This window comes from Schistocerca piceifrons, chromosome 3 (assembly GCF_021461385.2).
Source record: "Schistocerca piceifrons isolate TAMUIC-IGC-003096 chromosome 3, iqSchPice1.1, whole genome shotgun sequence".
NCBI classification, from domain to species: domain Eukaryota; kingdom Metazoa; phylum Arthropoda; class Insecta; order Orthoptera; family Acrididae; genus Schistocerca; species Schistocerca piceifrons.
Window position 1 is genome coordinate 364,087,969 of NC_060140.1, and position 17,487 is coordinate 364,105,455.

The 17,487-nt window shown below is 39.4% G+C and overlaps 1 protein-coding gene across 7 annotated transcripts in view; it reads right to left on the bottom strand.

Annotated features, from left to right (window-relative positions):
- LOC124787635 overlaps nucleotides 1–17,487 on the bottom strand; it is a 190,387-nt gene that overhangs the window by 72,666 nt on the left and 100,234 nt on the right. For 4 of the 7 annotated variants that reach the window (XM_047254406.1, XM_047254407.1, XM_047254403.1 and 1 more), the window contains 3 exons: nucleotides 11,608–11,886; nucleotides 7,440–7,712; nucleotides 1,412–1,684 (listed from right to left, as the gene is read on the bottom strand). In XM_047254406.1, coding sequence (XP_047110362.1) covers nucleotides 1,412–1,684; nucleotides 7,440–7,712; nucleotides 11,608–11,886 — 825 coding nt within the window. The remainder of the gene's footprint in view (nucleotides 1–1,411; nucleotides 1,685–7,439; nucleotides 7,713–11,607; nucleotides 11,887–17,487) is intronic. The other 3 variants (XM_047254408.1, XM_047254405.1, XM_047254409.1) reach the window with 3 other exon arrangements.

Below are 17,487 nucleotides of genomic sequence, written 5' to 3' on the forward strand. Positions count from 1 at the left end.
TTTTGAACGGTTTGCGTTAGGACGTTCAGACTGCATGGTTGGCCGGGGAGCACGATGGGAAGTAGTATGCGTATGCATGGCTTGCTTTAGCGACGCAACCCACTTTCATTTGGATGGGTTCGTCAATAAGCGAAATTGGCGCATTTCGAAGACTGAGAATCCGCATTTCGCGACCGAGAAGTCTCTTCACCCTCAATGGGTGAGGTGTGCTATGTCCAATCACAGAATAATGGGTGCGATTATAGTGGCACGGTAACTACCGAACGGTACGTATTGATTTTCAAGATGATTTCATTCACCACTCCACCCCCCCCCCCCCCCCCCATCCTTATATCGACAAAATGTGGTTCACGCAAGAGGGAATTTGAGCCCATCGAAGTAGGAGAATGTTTGATGTCCTGGAGGAGCACTTTGCGGAACCCACCGTGGCCCTGTGGTAGCCAGAGACACTGGCATGGGCCCCGATTGGCTGCCAGATTCTCCGGATCTGACCATATACAACTCCTTATTGTGGGGCTATATTAAATACAAGGTGTACAGCAATTACCTCAAAACCATTTCTGGGTTGAAAAGACCCATTCAGGTGGTCATGGACAGCGTCCATTATCCGATACTTTAGCGGGTCGTGCACAAATCCGCTATTCGTCTGTACCACATCATGTCCAATTAGGGCAGGCATATCGATCATGTCATAACCGAAATCAGAAAATAATAGTGTCGTTTGCATGTTGAAGAAAGTTTGTACACACCGTAGTTTGTCACTAATTTACATTTTTCTTTTTGCACTGTTTTCATACACTTCAATAATTGTCTCCCTCTAAATGGCAGAAACAGCAGCTGTAAAATATATACATTGCGGAAACATTTAAAGCCGTAGCGTTTACAGCTGTATTTCACTTGATACCACCAGTTTGTATGACTCAGCACCAGGTGCTGACAATTAACGGCATCCAGTATTTTGTCAACAACATTCAGTACAGTGGAAGAAAACTGAAAAATGAAACCTAAAGAAATAAATAATGTACCTGATATTCAAAGTAGCACTGTAAGCAACAAATATTCGAATTGTGTTAGATTGTTTTTTTATTGATCAATACATGCCAAATGAATATTTAACACAAGAAAACCCGTTGTCGTGTAGCTTCCTGTCATGTACTATCACTGGTTGAATAAGAAATACATTTCGAACATGGTAACAGTGCAGATCTGGAGAAAGGTAACACCACGAGTAACCGAAACGTCAGTCTCACTGACCCGGCGGCAATTATTTTATAGCAAGACGCGGCTTGTCTGAAAACCTTAATGTTAACTTACGCCGGCGCTAAAGCCCACACACTTACGAAGAACCTTATTTCACGTAATATTGCCATCAACACAGTCAGCATCCGTGTGTAACAAGGAAAGTACATACCTGTAGGATTAATAATTTTACAATAGTGTGCTAGAGTCCGTCTCGCTATATAGGACACGGAATTATCTAGTAAAAGAAGGTTCTGACACACTAATAGGCCAAGCTCCGTGTCAGAAATATTGTGTGTCGCTCCCGTCTCTGGCTTCAGGCTGGTTACTGCTGACTGTGCACTGTAAGTGTAGGCTGTCTTCAAGGTGACAGCTTCAGTCATGGGATCCGCATCTCTAGTCACTTGGCCAGCAGTGACGGTCCCATTCGATTCCGCCGACATATCTGTAACAGAGAAAAATGGGGAATTTAAATATGGCAACAGAGTGAAGCAGAAGTAAAAGCATTGTGGAGCAATGAAATATAATATGTTACCTCTACAATTAAAGTACGAAATGGCTTACTTAGTAGACTTTTACTAGTTCCAGGATGAGAGCATGAATCCACAGCACAGCGGAATAGCAGTATTGGTGCTGGAAGCAGCTCTTGAGGAAAATAGATGGGGAAAAGGAGGATTGTGAATATGTGAAACATATATATTTCTACAGCGTTAATCAAGAGAAATCGAAAGATATGAGGATGGACCGAAAAGTAGTTAAGACATCGTGTATGTAAGATATTCAGACAGTCGTGCAGTGACAAGAAAATTTAAGAACTAACGCTCCTATGTGAGTATATTATTGCCTGTTATTACAAGTGCATCGGTTATTTTCGTTGACATTACACTGCTTATCGATTTTTATCGAAGATCTTAGCAATCACCATAAGCTGCTATGAAAACATCTGTTATGGACACAAGTTACAACTGTGTCAGTCAAATTCAAGAAAATAGTGCTCTTTAAGATGCAGTGGCTAATGATAATTGATAACGTCGATACTTGTGGCAATAACAATGGTTTTCAAAGTTAAAGTTTGGCTAGATACTACAGAAAATATCTTACTTGCGTTTTACGCTATGTAACAAACATAACTGATAACATTCATAAATGTTTTTGCTGTAGATGTTCGTAGCATAATTTGAGTTTCAGTGTAAAACAATATATTCTCGAATTCACGATTTTGGAACTTTGTAATAATTGTTCCGTTTGAAAAGAGAGATCACACGAAAATAACGGTGCAGTTCTGCATCCTTCCTCCGGTAGGTTTCACGACATTCGTTAAAATTGTCTCCGACTTCATAGAAGGTAAATTTGGTTTTGTGAAGTCAAGGGAACAGTTAGATGTGCGAATAGATCAGGTGATTAAACGCATCCCGCGAATGAGAATGAAAATCTATTTTGAACTGGACTCAATGCACAGTCAAAGTTGACAATTTCTTCAGTAAGACCACTGCATAGCCAAGACGTTAGTAGTACGTGTACGACAACTATACTTCTGACACACTCTTCGGTGCGTGTAAAGGAGGTGGACCGTGCTCAGTACTGTACCCACGACATCACGTGAACTGGTTGCCTAGTGTTACGATTTGCGAGATGATTTTTTGGCAGCAATCTAACAGTTTTTTCAGGAAAAATTCTTCACTATCAGTAATTTCCACATCCTTACCTCACAACCTGTCCCTCTAATACCACTCCCCCTCCCCCCCCCCTCTCTCTCTCTCACCCTCTCTCTCTCTCTCTGTCTCCCTCTCCCTCTCTTTCACATTCACACATACACACACACATACACATACACAAACACACACACACAAACACACGGTGCGTGTTTGCACTCAGCATAAATACGGGGTGTTGAAAAAGTCTCCCCGCAGTGCCGTATGATTGTTAGCCGCGTGTGACGTATGCAATCCAAACTCCAATTTTCACAGAGTGAAGTGGTTCCTCATTCATACACAATGGATTTTCAATTCTCCACATACGAGAATTTAGCGAGTTCATGTAAAAGGATAAATGAAACCACGCCTCATTCGTTAAAAAAGGTTTCATTAAGAATGTACAACCCATTTTGTTGAAGGAAATTTTTGAACCATTTGCAATAATGCAGTCTCTTGTCATGATCAGTATTTTTCAGTTGTTGCACGACTGTCACTTTATATGGGAAAAGTTCTAATTTTTTCCTTACAGCTGTGTGGGCGAGTTTTCTTACTGACTTGTTCGAAGTCATGGATATTTTATCGTAAATATCGAGTTGTTTATCCTCAGAAAAACCCTAGGACGACCACTTCTCGGTGCATCTTTCAGGGAACACGTACTTCGAAATCTGTTAATCAAATCTCGCACAGTATCGCAATGTGGGAGTGTTGTCTCCGGGAAAACTGAACTTAATGTTCGACTAACTGAAACTGTGTATTTACCGCTAGCTTTGAACACTTGTTCGACTAAAAACACACGTTCCTCATTATACCAGTGACACAAACGAAACGAACGAACGAAGGAACTAAGCTTAAACGCTAACGACACCACGTAACGACACACACCACCGGTGCTACTGACGCTGGCTAGGATAAACGAAACAGCGGAATGTTGGCTCAGTCCACTTGAAGGGAAGAAACATATACAGGCCACCAATCATACGGCACGCGCGGCTAACAATCATCCGGCACTATGGAGAGACTTTTTGAACACCCCATAGTATGTAAAGATATAGACAATAATTGTTGAACCTTATGTATTTCCACCCCTAAAAAGCTGTATCATTTTTCAAAAATACATAAACCTCTAGAGCAACTCAGATACACACCTGTGCAGACAAAAATGTCATAACATCATTTATACATTTAAAATATTTGTATGATTTACCATAACTACGTACATTTTTTGATGATACTGGTGTAACGTATGGTATTTCCGCGTCCAAAAGCCTTCATTATTTATCAAAAATGTATAAGCTTTGCAGAAACATGCACACAACGCTTATGTCAAGAGTCAAATTGTTATTTCCACATCTAACTGTAATCTGGACTTGGAAACAGGCAATGGTTGAAGTTAGTGTCACACAACAGGTACAAGAAATATCCCCACCCCTCGTAAACAAAGGACACCTCTGCCATCAACTCTGCAATGGCTACATCTAAATCCTTGTTCCCCTACTTTCAACAAATATAATTTTCCTTCTTCAATGTTGAAGATAATGTTTAAAAATGTCGTGCGAATGACAGTCGCAAAGCATACAGGTCTGCAGTTTTTCTGTGATCACAGTTTTTTGTGTGTCACTTGTGAAAACTAACTAAATAAACACGCATCCAGAACGCAACTCAATTAATATTCCGGTCAGAAGCTGACAGTGTGTGTGTGTGTGTGTGTGTGTGTGTGTGTGTGTGTGTGTGTGTGTGTGAGAGAGAGAGAGAGTCAGTGAGTGTCCCATAACCTGACAATGGGCGTCAGCCAGTGAATGATGCAGTCATCGTGCAAGTCACAGGTTAAGGTAGAGTGGATGCTTGAAATATGATAGTTGACTCCCAACTTAAGGTCCGTAATGTTATTTACGTGTCTAAATTGACTTTCGTATTTTTCTATAAGAGTACAAAACATATGCGTCTAAAATAACACGCTAATCAAGCAGTGCAGAAGTAGCTGAAAGGTCCTCTTAGGCCTAAAAGAAGATTTGTTTCCTTTGCATATTCTTTTGGATAACGTGTTTTGTGCAGATATTGAACAATTTTAAAAGCGATTTCGATGTGGAAATATTTATGTTGGGGAAACCAATGTGGCCTCTACCAAGTTTCAAATATCCAACATCGCTTGCTGCGAAGTTCAAGTTAATCTTTACACGTGAAAATAATATTGTGACACTTAACATTGTGTGTGTTCTGTTGATGCATCTTACGTACTGTTGAAAAGGAACACATCAAATTAGATGAACAAATTTTGTACATTGCTCCAATGTGGTCAATGTCTTAACGTAATTTTGATAAATAATACAGATAGCTTAGATGTGGACTTAACATTGTAACTCTTGACATAAATATTGTGTATGTGAGTTACTGATGAAAATTGTGCAGTTTTCACATGTAATGCTAACATTTCAATTGTGTTAATACAGTAAATGAACACCAGTATCGAAAATACCCTTAGCTAATGTTCACAAATAATACAGACAAGTTAGATAACTATGGAAACAACATTGTTGTGCTTGTGAGTGTTGCTGACAAAGATTAATATGTTTGATAAATAATACAGACATTTCAGAATTGGGAATACTGTAAGATACGCTAACCGTCAACATCTTTATTAATTTCTGATTCTGTGTTCACGCACTTGTAAGAGGGAGGGGGGAAAGAGAGAGAGACAGAATGACAGGTTGTGAGAAACTGTGATGAAATTTACTGACATGGCAAAATATTTTTTGACTCATCTGTGTCAGATGGCTGCTCACAAAGAATTTCCCAACTCGCACGACTCTCTGCCGAAGGCATCCAATTCATGTGATGTCGTGAGTACAGTGTTAAGCACCAAACATTAGGTTAAAACGCACCCAAGAGTGTTCCGGAAGTATTGAAATTGTACTTCCAGCATCTTAGCTATACAATTCTCTCACTTGAGGATCTGCCAGAGTTTTCTGTGCATCTGATTCCCATTCAAAACAATGTTTCATTTTAAGTCACGGGTTGCAATTATCATTTGTGCTATGGCCACAGCTAAATGTTGCATGAACTCTTAATTTCGTGAAATGTAACTGTTTTTGTACGAAGTTGGAGATAACTGTAATGCATGTCGTAAGATCTACCGGAGGAAACGATGTAGAATGAAGCTTTTCTGAGTCCTCGGTTGTTTCTGTGTCATCTATTTTATCAAGTGGAATGATAACTCGAAAATTCCAACTTCAGGAAATCGGAAATACATTTGTTTACATGGAAAATTTTCGTTGTGCAACCATCATTTACAGCGAAATTGTTTATTAATGTTATCAGTTTTGATTATTACTTAAAGTCAATCACAAGTAAGAGATTTTCTGTAATATCTTGGAATTATAATCTTTGGAAAGCGTTATTATTGCTATTAGTTTCTATGTCACAAATCATCATTAGCAACTTTATCTTGAAAACAGTCACATCGTTATGATGATGACTGACAACAACCGTAACCTTTAGCCGTATTAGAAGTTTCAATACCAGCTGATAGGAGATTACTAAGATCTTCCATAAATATCAATAACGACTACCTTAAATAATTGACGCGCTTCTAAAGACAGTCAAGACCTTAGTTCTTACATTTTCTTCTATAACTGGATGACAGTCGGAAGATCTCAGTTGCTTCCTGCTGATAATGTTCCGATTTTTCTACTCGGCGCTTTTCTTCTAGCGGCCATAACTCCGTTTCTTGTGTCCTACTGTCAGCAGGAAAGAACTAACGATTAAGTTTGAACGCACTTAATTTAATTAAAACGCCTACTTGGCGTGCACTAATTTCCAATCTCAAGTACAACAAAGAAGACAAAAATTCTTGTAGTGCAAAACCAGTTAAAAGTTACAAGACAATGAGAAGAAATAATAAAAAGGACAAAACTACGCTACACTATTCCAAAGTGGCGTCACACCCAAGAAGATACAAATTTCTACAGAAGACTTCGGTGAGTTTCTAGTGGGCTGGAACTGGCATACGTATTGGTCAAAGCTGACCTAGTTATAGGTACACATTGCCTGTCTGACTCTGCTGGTATGCTTAGAACGCTGATTTGGCGGATTGCTACACTTAGTAACATTAGTTCCAATTAGTGGATCTCTGTCACACGGCTTTCTTGAAGCGGTACTTTGTGGATGCAGAAGGTCTGTTGATGTTTACATTCACTGGCGATGCTTTGATATGAGCTATTGAAGGGAGGTCGGCAGCCCACCTTACATGTCTATTGTGCGTGCCCTCTAACTTATAATGGGCCACTACGACGCTATTCACAATCTCCAAATGACAAAATGACACTGTGTAAACTCAGTACCTACAGTGAACTGCAAATAAAAAATAAAAATCGATTAATAAAAATGTAGCAACCATAATGCAACAAGCGAAACAATATCGCTACAAACTAATGTTCCATCTTAATAATTCAATAAGAAGTATATATCTCTGTTAATATTAACACTAATCTAGTAGGGCAACGTTTGTACCTGTTTCATTGACGTGCTTGCAGAGCCCCGGTAAAAATGGTCCAAACATTTTATTCTTTACTTGATTCAGATGTCTGCACAATTGTCTGAGTTTGGTCAAGGACGAGATGTGTGAAGAGGGTTCCTCTTGTTGCGTCAAGCTCGTCGCAGCTTCCTCAGTATCAGGGACACGACTCGTGTCGAAAGGTTCTTCAGATGTGCCTGCGGCCGCTGTTGTGGTAAGCTTGGGGGCAGACATCACTTCCGTGGCGGCGGCCGTACTCGTTCCTGTACCTAACAACAAATCAAGGTTCACATGTCTGGGCATTTGTCTCGAAGAACATGCATTACCATATTTTTAATGCTCTGTTGGAAGAACACACAGCAAAGTGAAGTGACCACACAGGACGGAATGAAATCGGTTCTACCTAGGCAGTAGCGGATACATATTGGTGGTGCGCGGGGCGAGCCCCCCCCCCCCCCCCCCTCTTCACCCCTTGCAGGGGCCAATCACATTGCCACAAACGGCCGTCCCCGCCAGTCAGATTGCACGCTATTCATTTATTTCTTTCGTCATTCTACTCGACCGCATCGAGTTATCGAGTAGTTGTACTTTCCTATGTAGCATTATCATTTAAGATTCAACATACATTTGCCAACACAACTACTGATACGTAATGGTAATTATCTGGGACGTAAACTGAAACAGTGCTTAAACTAACTACCATTCTTTGAAGAAGAATCACTCTTTGCGATTAAAAAGAGACTAATGGGAGTGATTCTTCAATATAAGCAAATGAGCATAAACGCTCTTAATGATCGAGATTCCGTTATGGAAGCGCATTCTGTCTGTCCTAGATCTGACTATCCCACTTTGCAAAAGCTGAACAAGATATTTGCCAGTCTACGTGAATTTATTGCTACAATAGAAAGAAGTTTTTCAACACTGCGACGTAAAAAGACATGGCTTATGTCGACAATGAAGGAAGATGGACTCTAGGGCTTAGCTCTGTTGAACATTCACCCTGACATTGATTGTCCTATTGGCGAGCTAATTGACCAATTTGCCATGATCAATAGGCGCTTGGAATTATATATTTATGGGAGAGAACCACAATGGTAACACTTTTATTGTGTAAGATGGGATTGTATTCTATATGTGTATAATCAGTTTAAATAAAACTTTCTTAAACTTTGAATGTGGTTTGATAATTTTTTATTACAGTAAAAGTAGAGATCGATCAATAAATTTTTATCGCACCCTCCTGGAGCCTTTTTCGTATCCACCATGTACCTAGGACACAAAGTCCCGTACTGATGTACATAATTTGGTCATGACGAAAAAAAGCTTTCACTATAAATGACGATATGGATAAAACATGTGTGCTGGCTTTTCTTGTTCTTACTTGAAATCATTCAACAAACGAAAGAGAAACAGAATATAGGAATATAATAGAGAAATTGCCACTGATTGTTTTCACCCGCAATTTGAATTCTCCCTTCGAACATAGGAATGATTTACCTTTGATTCCTTTTCTTACTTCCATCTGTAACATACAGATTGAACATAATAGAGGAAAGATTCATCACTGCATCGTGACCTCTTAATCTGAATACATCTCTTTTCCAATCGTAATTATCGCACTAGGATTTTATACGTTGTATATCGTCTGCTTTTCCTTCAAGATAATAACTAACGTTTTATTATTTTACTTTTTGGACCACCTTGAACTGGTACAAAACTTTCTCTAGGTCAGCTTCTTCCTTGAGAGTATCATGATCTTCATTTGGTGTTGCTTCCGTTATGAAGCGTAACAGCCAAATTTCCGTTACACTCTTTAGGTTCATGCCTTCAATCTCAATTGTTCGTTTTATACTTGTGAGAAGCGTGAATTTTTATATCACATTCTTCCTACGTCCACTTAGATTTAGTATTCTTGAAATTAATGCTGATTCATTCGTAAATGACTGGTGCTACACTATATCCGTCTTTTCGTGAATTTCTTTTATCTCCTCCTCTCTACGTACACCTGTATTATATCTTGTAGTATCGAGAATTTTTTGTACGTACCTTTCTATATCCTAGATTTACCTACGCAACATTGTGATAGCCCTTACTAACGATGCATTTGCTCCTTAAAGAAACAAACTGCTGTGGTATGAACTATCGCAATTAGTATTCCAGAGCCTTAAAGTACTTAAAAATATCCTCATTGCTCAATACCCCAAGATTTTATTACTGACAGTGACAGCTACGTAGAATGCTATGTGTGTCTTGACACTTATTCTCATTCCTTCTGTATGGACTATTGCTATTTTGGAACTGTATCTGCAATTGAGATGCGAATTTCACAATTGATATATATTTAAAACATCGCAATTTGCACCATAATTGTTCGTATAAATTTACTGTTAATAGATACCATTAAAGTTTCAGTCCTTTCGACATTAGATGCATATTGTAGCACATATGAGCATCCCCATATACATTACCTGACTACAAAGGGGTAATCATGTTAGCGTCGCATGTATGGAATTTCAGTAAGTTGCAACCACCATGTAGGTCCTCTACAGTTTTACTCACACACTCTCTAAGATTATTGTACTATGACATTATAAATAAATGACGAGTGTGGCGTTTAGATTTCCAGAAGCGCTAGTCGCAAAGAGATATTTGCTATATGAACATTACTAACTGCCACGAGTTTACAAATAGAAAACACGATCGTTGTTCTTTTAGTGCATGGTGACACTGAACTATATAAAATAAAATTGTCATGACTTTTGAACGGTTTGCGTTAGGACGTTCAGACTGCACGATTGGCTGGGGAGCACGATGGGAAGTAGTATGCGTATGCATGGCTTGCTTTAGCGACGCAACCCACTTTCATTTGGATGGGTTCGTCAATAAGCGAAATTGGCGCATTTCGAAGACTGAGAATCCGCATTTCGCAACTGAAAAGTCTCTTCACTCTCAATGGGTGCGGTGTGCTATGTCCAATCACAGAATAATCGGTGCGATATTCCTTAATGGCACGGTGACTTACGTACGGTACGTGGAGATTTTGTAGATGATTTCATTCCCCCTCCCCCCTTATCCTTATTTCGACAAAATGTGGTTCATGCAATACGGAATTTGAGCCCATCGAAACAGGAGAATGTTTGATGTCCTGGAGGAGCACTTTGCGGACCTGGGATACCCTGAGTACACTGCCACGGGCCGCGATTGGCTGCCAAATTTTCCGGATCTGAGCATATGCAACTCCTTGTTGTAGGGCTATATTAAGGACAAGGTGTACAGCAATAACCTCAAACCATTGCTGGGTTTAAAAAAGCCATTCAAGAGGTCATCGACAGCGTCCATTATCTGACACTGCGGCGGATCGTGGAGAGTTCCACTATTCGTCTGCGCCACATCATGTCCAATTATGGCAGGCATATCGATCACGTCATAACCAAAATCAGAAAATCGCAGTGTCGTTTGCATGTTGAAGAAAGTTTGTACACGTCGTAGTATGTCACTAATTTACGTTTTTTATTTTCCGTATTGTTTTCATACTCTTCAATAACTGTCTCCCTTTAAATCGCAGAAAGAGCAGCTGTAAAATGTATACATAGCGGAAACATTTAAAGTCGTAGCGTGTACAACTGTATTTCACCTGGTACCGCCGTAGCGTTTACAGCTGTATTTCACTTGATACCACCAGTTTGCATGACTCAGCACCAGGTGCTGACAGTTAACGGCATCCAGTATTTTGTCAACATCATTCAGTATAGCGGAAGAAAACTGAACAATTAAACCTAAAGAAAGAAATAATGTACCTGATATTCAAGGTATTAGATTTTTTTTATTTGTCAATACATGCCAAATGAATATTTGACACAAGCAAACCCATTGTCGTGTATCTCCCTATACTGTCATGTACTGTCACTGGTTGAATAAGAAAGACGTTTCGAATGCGGTAACAGTGGAGATCCAGAGAAAAGTAACACCACACGTGATCGCAACGTCATTCTCATTGACCCGGCGGCAGTTCGGCAGTTATTTTTTAGCAAGATGCGGCTTGTCTCAAAACCTTAATGTTAACTTACGCCGGCGCTAAAGCCTATACACATAGGAACAACCTTATTTCACGTGATTTTGCCATCAACACAGTCAGCATCTGTGTGCAACAAGGAAAGTACTTACCTGTAAGATTCATAATTTTACAGTACAGTCCTAGAGTCCGTCTTGCTAGAAAGGACACGGAATTATCTATTAAATGAAGGTTCTCACACACTAATACGCCAAGCTCCGTGTTAGAAATATTGTATGCAGTGCCCATCTCTGGCTTCAGGCTGGTTACTACTGACTGTGCACTGTGAATGTAGGCTGTCTTCAAGGTCACAGCTTCAGTTATGGGATCCGCATCTTTAGTCACTTGGGCAGTAGTAACGGTCCCATTCGATTCCGCCGACATATCTTTGTCTAAAGGAGAGAAAAATGAAGAATTTAAATATAACAAGAGAGTGAAGCAGAAGTAAAAGCATTGTGCTGCAATGAAATAATAAATGTTACCTTTACAATTAAAGTACGAAATGGTGTACGTACTAGACTTTTACTAGTTCCAGGATGAGAGCATGAATCCACAGCACAGAGGAATAGCAGTATAGGTGCTGGAAGTAGCTCTTGAGGAAAAAAGATGGAGAAAAGGAGGTTTCGGAATTAATCAAGAGATATCGAAAGATATGAGAAGGCACCGAACAGCAGTTAAGACGTCATTTTTGTAAGATATTCAGACAGTCATCCACATACGCATGAATATTTAAGAAGTAATGATCCTATGTGAATATGTTATTGCCTGTTATTAGAAGCGTGTCAATTATCTTCGTTGGTGTTTCACTGCTGATCGATGTTTGCCGATGATCGTAGTAATCATCATAAGCTGCTATAGAAACATCTATTATGGCCACAAGTTACGACTGTGTGAATTATCATCAAGAAAGTAGTGTTCTTCAAGATGCAGTGGCTAACTATAATTGATAACATCGATACTAGTGGCAATAATAATGAAGTTAAAGTTTTGCTAGATATTACAGAAAATATCTTACTTGCGTTTCACGCTAAGTAACAAACATAACTGAAAACTTTAATGAGTGTTTTTGCTGTAGATTTTCTTAGCACAATGTGAGTTTCAGTACAAACACTATATTCTCGAATACACGGATTTGGAACTTTGGAATAATTATTCCGTTTGATAAGAGAGATCACACGAAAACAACGGTGAACTCTGGACAGATGCAGTTCTGCATCCTTTCCTCCGGTGGTTTTCACGACATTCGTTGAAATTTTCTCCAACTTCATAGAAGGAAAATTTGGTTTTTTGACGTCAAGGGAACAGTTAGATGTGCGTATAATTCAGTTGATTAATCGAATCCCGCGAATGAGAATAAAAAACCTATTTTGAACTGGACTCAGATGCACAGTCAAATTTGACAAATTCTTAAGTAAGACCACTGCATAGCCAAGACGTTAGTAGTACCTGTACGACAACTATACTTCTGACACACTCATCGGTGCATGAAGGAGGTGGACCGTGCTCAGTACTGTACCCACGACATCACGTGAACTGGTTGCCTAGTGTTACGATTTGCGAGATGTTTTTTTGGCAGGAAAAATTCTTCACCATCTGTAATTTCCACCTCCTTTCCTCACAACCTGTCCCTCTAATACCACTCCCCCCCCCCCCTCTCTCACTCTCTCTCTCCCCCTCTCTCTCTCTGCCTCCCTCTCCCTCTCTTTCACATTCACACATACACACACACATACACATACACAAACACACACACACACACACACATACACACAAACACACGGTGCGTGTTTGCACTGAGCATAAATACGGGGTGTTGAAAGAGTCTCTCCGCAGTGCCGTACGATTGTTAGCCGCGCGTGACGTATGCAATCCAAACTCCTATTTTCACAGAGTGAAGTGGTTCCTCATTCATACATAATGGATTTTCAATACTCCACATACGAGAATTTAGCGAGTTCATGTAAAAGGATAAATGAAACCACGCCTCATTCGTTAAAAAAGTTTAATTAGGAATATTGAACCCATTTTGTTGAACGAAATTTTTGAACCATTGGCAATAATGCAGTCTCTTGCCATGATCAGTATTTTTCAGTTGTTGCACGACTGTCACTTTATATGGGAAAAGTTCTAATTTTTTCCTTACAGCTGTGTGGGCGAGTTTTCTTACTGACTTGTTCGAAGTCATGGATATTTTATCGTAAATATCGAGTTGTTTATCCTCAGAAAAACCCTAGGACGACCACTTCTCGGTGCATCTTTCAGGGAACCCGTTAATCAAATCTCGCACAGTATCGCAATGTGGGAGTGTTGTCTCCAGGAAAACTGAAATAAATGTTCGACTAACTGAAACTATGTATATACCTCTAGCTTTGAACATTTGTTCGACTAAAAACACACGTTCTTCATTTTACCAGTGTCACAAACGAAACAAAACGAAGGAACTAAACTTAAACGTTAACGACAACACGTAACGACACACACCAACGGTACTACTGACACTGGCTGGGATAAATGAAACAGTAGAATGTTGGAACAGTCCACTTGAAGGTAAGTAACCCAGCTCAGGCTAACAAACATACGGCACGCGCGACTAACAATCACACGGCACTGCGGAGAGACTTTTTGAACACCCCATAGTATGTAAAGAAATAGAAAATAATTGTTGAATAGAATGTATTTCCACCCCTAAAAAGCTGTATCATTTTTCAAAAATACATAAACCTCTAGAGCAACTCAGACACATACCTGCGCAGACAAAAATATCTTACTATCATTTCTCCACTTAGAATATCTGTATGATTTACCGTAACTATGTAAATTTTTTGATGATACTGGTGTAACGTATGGTATTTCCGCGTCCTAAATGTCTTCATTATTTATCAAGAATGTATAAGCTTTGCTGAAACATATACACAACGCTTATGTCAAGAGTCACAATCTTACTTCCACATCTAAAATCTGCACTTGGAAACAGGCAATGGTTGAAGTTAGCGTCACAACTGGTACAAGAAATAAACCCCCCCTCCCCCCTCCCGTAAACAAAGGACATCTCTGCCATCAACTGTGCAATGGCTACATCTAAATCCTGCTTGTTCCCCTACTTTCATGAAATATAATTTTCCTTCTTCTATGTTGAAGATAATGTTTAATAATGTCGTGCAAATGACAGTAGCAAAGGATACAGATCTGCAGTTTTTCTGTGATCACAGTTTTTTGTGTGTCATCTCTCTTGTGAAAACTAACTAAATAACTAAACAAACACGCATTCAGAACGCCACTCAATTACTATTCCGGTCAGAAGCTGACAGTGTGTGTGTGTATGTGTGTGTGTGTGTGTTTGTGTGTGTGTGTGTCTGTGTGTGTGTGTGAGAGAGAGAGTCAGTGTGTGTCCCATAACCTGACAATGGGCGTAAGCCAGTGGATGATTGCAATCATCGTGCAAGTCACAGGTTGAGGTAGAGTTAATGCTTGAAACATGATGGTTGACTCCCAACTTAAGGTCCAAAACATTATTTACTCGTCTCAATTGCCTTTCTTATTTTTCTATAAGAGTACAAAGCATATGCGACTAAAATAATACGTTAATCAAGCAGTGCAGAAGTAGCTGGAAGGTCCTCTTACGCCTAAACGAAGATTTGTTTCCTTAGCATATTATTTTGGATAACGTGTTTTGTGCAGCTATTGAGCAATATTAAAAGCGATTTCGATGTGGAAATATTTGTGTTGGGGAAACAAATGTGGCCTCTACCATGTTTCAAATATCCAACATCGCTTCCTGCGAAGTTCAAGATAATCTTTACACGTGAAATTAATATTGTGACACTTAACATTGTGTGTGTACTGTTGATGTAACTTACGTACTTTTGAAAAATACACATTAAATTAGATGAGCAAATTTTGTACATTACTTCAGTATGATCAATGTCTTAACGTAATTTTGATAAATAATACAGATAGCTTAGATGTGGACTTAACATTGTAACTCTTGACATAAATATTGTGTATGTGAGTTACTGATGAAAATTGTGCAGTTTTCACATGTAATGCTAACATTTTAGTTGTGCTAATACCGTAAATGCACACCAGTATTGAAAATACCCTTAGCTAATGTTCACAAATAATACAGACAGTTTAGATAACTATGGAAATAACACTGTTGTGCTTGTGAGTGTTGCTGACAAATTTAATATGTTTGATAAATAATACAGAGATTTCAGAATTGGGAATACTGTAAGATACGCTTACTGTCAACATCTTTATTAATATCAGATTCTGTGTTCATGCACTTGTAAGAGGGAGGGAGGAAAGAGAGAGAGAGACAGAATGACAGGTTGGGAGAAACTGTGATGAAATTTACTGACATGGCAGAACATTTTTTGACTCAGCTGTGTCAGATGGCTGCTGACAAATTATCTCCGAACTCGCACGCCTCTCTGCCAAGGCAGCCAGTTCATGTGATGTCGTGAGTACAGTGCTAAGCACCAAACATTAGGTTAATACGCACCCAAGAGTGTGCCAGAAGTATTGTAGTTCTACTACCAACATCCTCGCTATAAAGGGCTCTTACTTGAGAATCTCCCAGAATTTTCTGTACATCTGATTCTCATTGAAAACAAAGTTTCATATTCAGTCCCGGGTTGCAACTTATCAGTCGTGCTATGGCCACAGTTAAATGTGGCATGAAATCTTGATTTCATGAAATCTAATTGTTTTTGTACGAAGTTGGAGATAATTATAATGCATGTCGTAAGAACTATCGGCGGAAACGATGTAGAACGAAGCCTTTGAGTCCTCATTGGTTTCTGTGTCATCTCTCTTATCAAATGGAAAGATGATTCCAAAATTCCAACTTTGGGAAATCGGAAATAGATTTGTTTGCATGGAAAATCTCGTTGTCCGACCATCATTTACAGCGAAATTGTTTATTAATGTTATCAGTTTTGATTATTACTTACAGCCAATCACAAGTAAGAGATTTTCTGTAATATCTTGGAATCATAATGCGTTATTACTGCTATTAGTTTCTATGTCACAAATCATCATTAGCTACTTTATCTTGAAAACAGTCACATCGTTATGGTGATGACTGACAACAACCGTAACCTTTAGCCGAAATAGAAGTTTTCATTGCAGTTGATGGGAGATTACTACGATCTTGCATAAATATCAATAACGACTACCTTAAATAATTCACACACATCTAGTGACAGTCAATATCATACCCCCATTGTATCTTAGTTCTTAAATTTTCTTCTGTAACTGGATAAGAGTCTGAAAATCTTACATGTGCAACGTCATAATTGCTGTCCTGCGTCACCACATATCTTCTCACGTCTCTTCATAAATACTGCAGATAAAAAATGCATTTGTTTCTCAGATTCATAGTGGGCCTCGACGTCTTTTCCTGGCAAGAGCTGCTTCTAGCGGCAAGATAGTGCTGCTGACCCATGCTCTCATCCTGTCAACTAGTTAAAGTTTTTCTTAGACAAATTGTATAGCCGCGTGGTATTAGCCGAGCGGTCTAGGGCGCTGCAATCATGGACTGAGCGGCTGGTCCCGGAGTAGGTTCGAGTCCTCCCTCGGGCATGGGTGTGTGTGTTTCTCCTTGGGATGATCTAGGTTAAATAGTGTGTAAGATTAGGGACTGATGAGCTTATCAGTTAAGTTCCATAAGATTTCCACACATTTGAACAATTTCGATAACCTATTATGTCTGCTAAGATCATTGGGAATTAATGAGTTTCAGTGACACTCAGTAAAACAATAAGATGATCCTGACCCTATAGAGTCACTAAGGTCAGAATGACCCTCCCTAAAACGAGAAAACTATTTTCTTGCCATGCTCTGCGGGCTGGTATTATGGGTGCAAATGTTTCTGTTTGCCATCGCTGCTGTAGCCCCTCTGTTGGACTAAAACAAAGAATTTGCCGAAAATATTCCGATTTTTCTAATTGGCGCTTCCTTTCTAGCGTCCACAACTCCGTTGGTAGTGT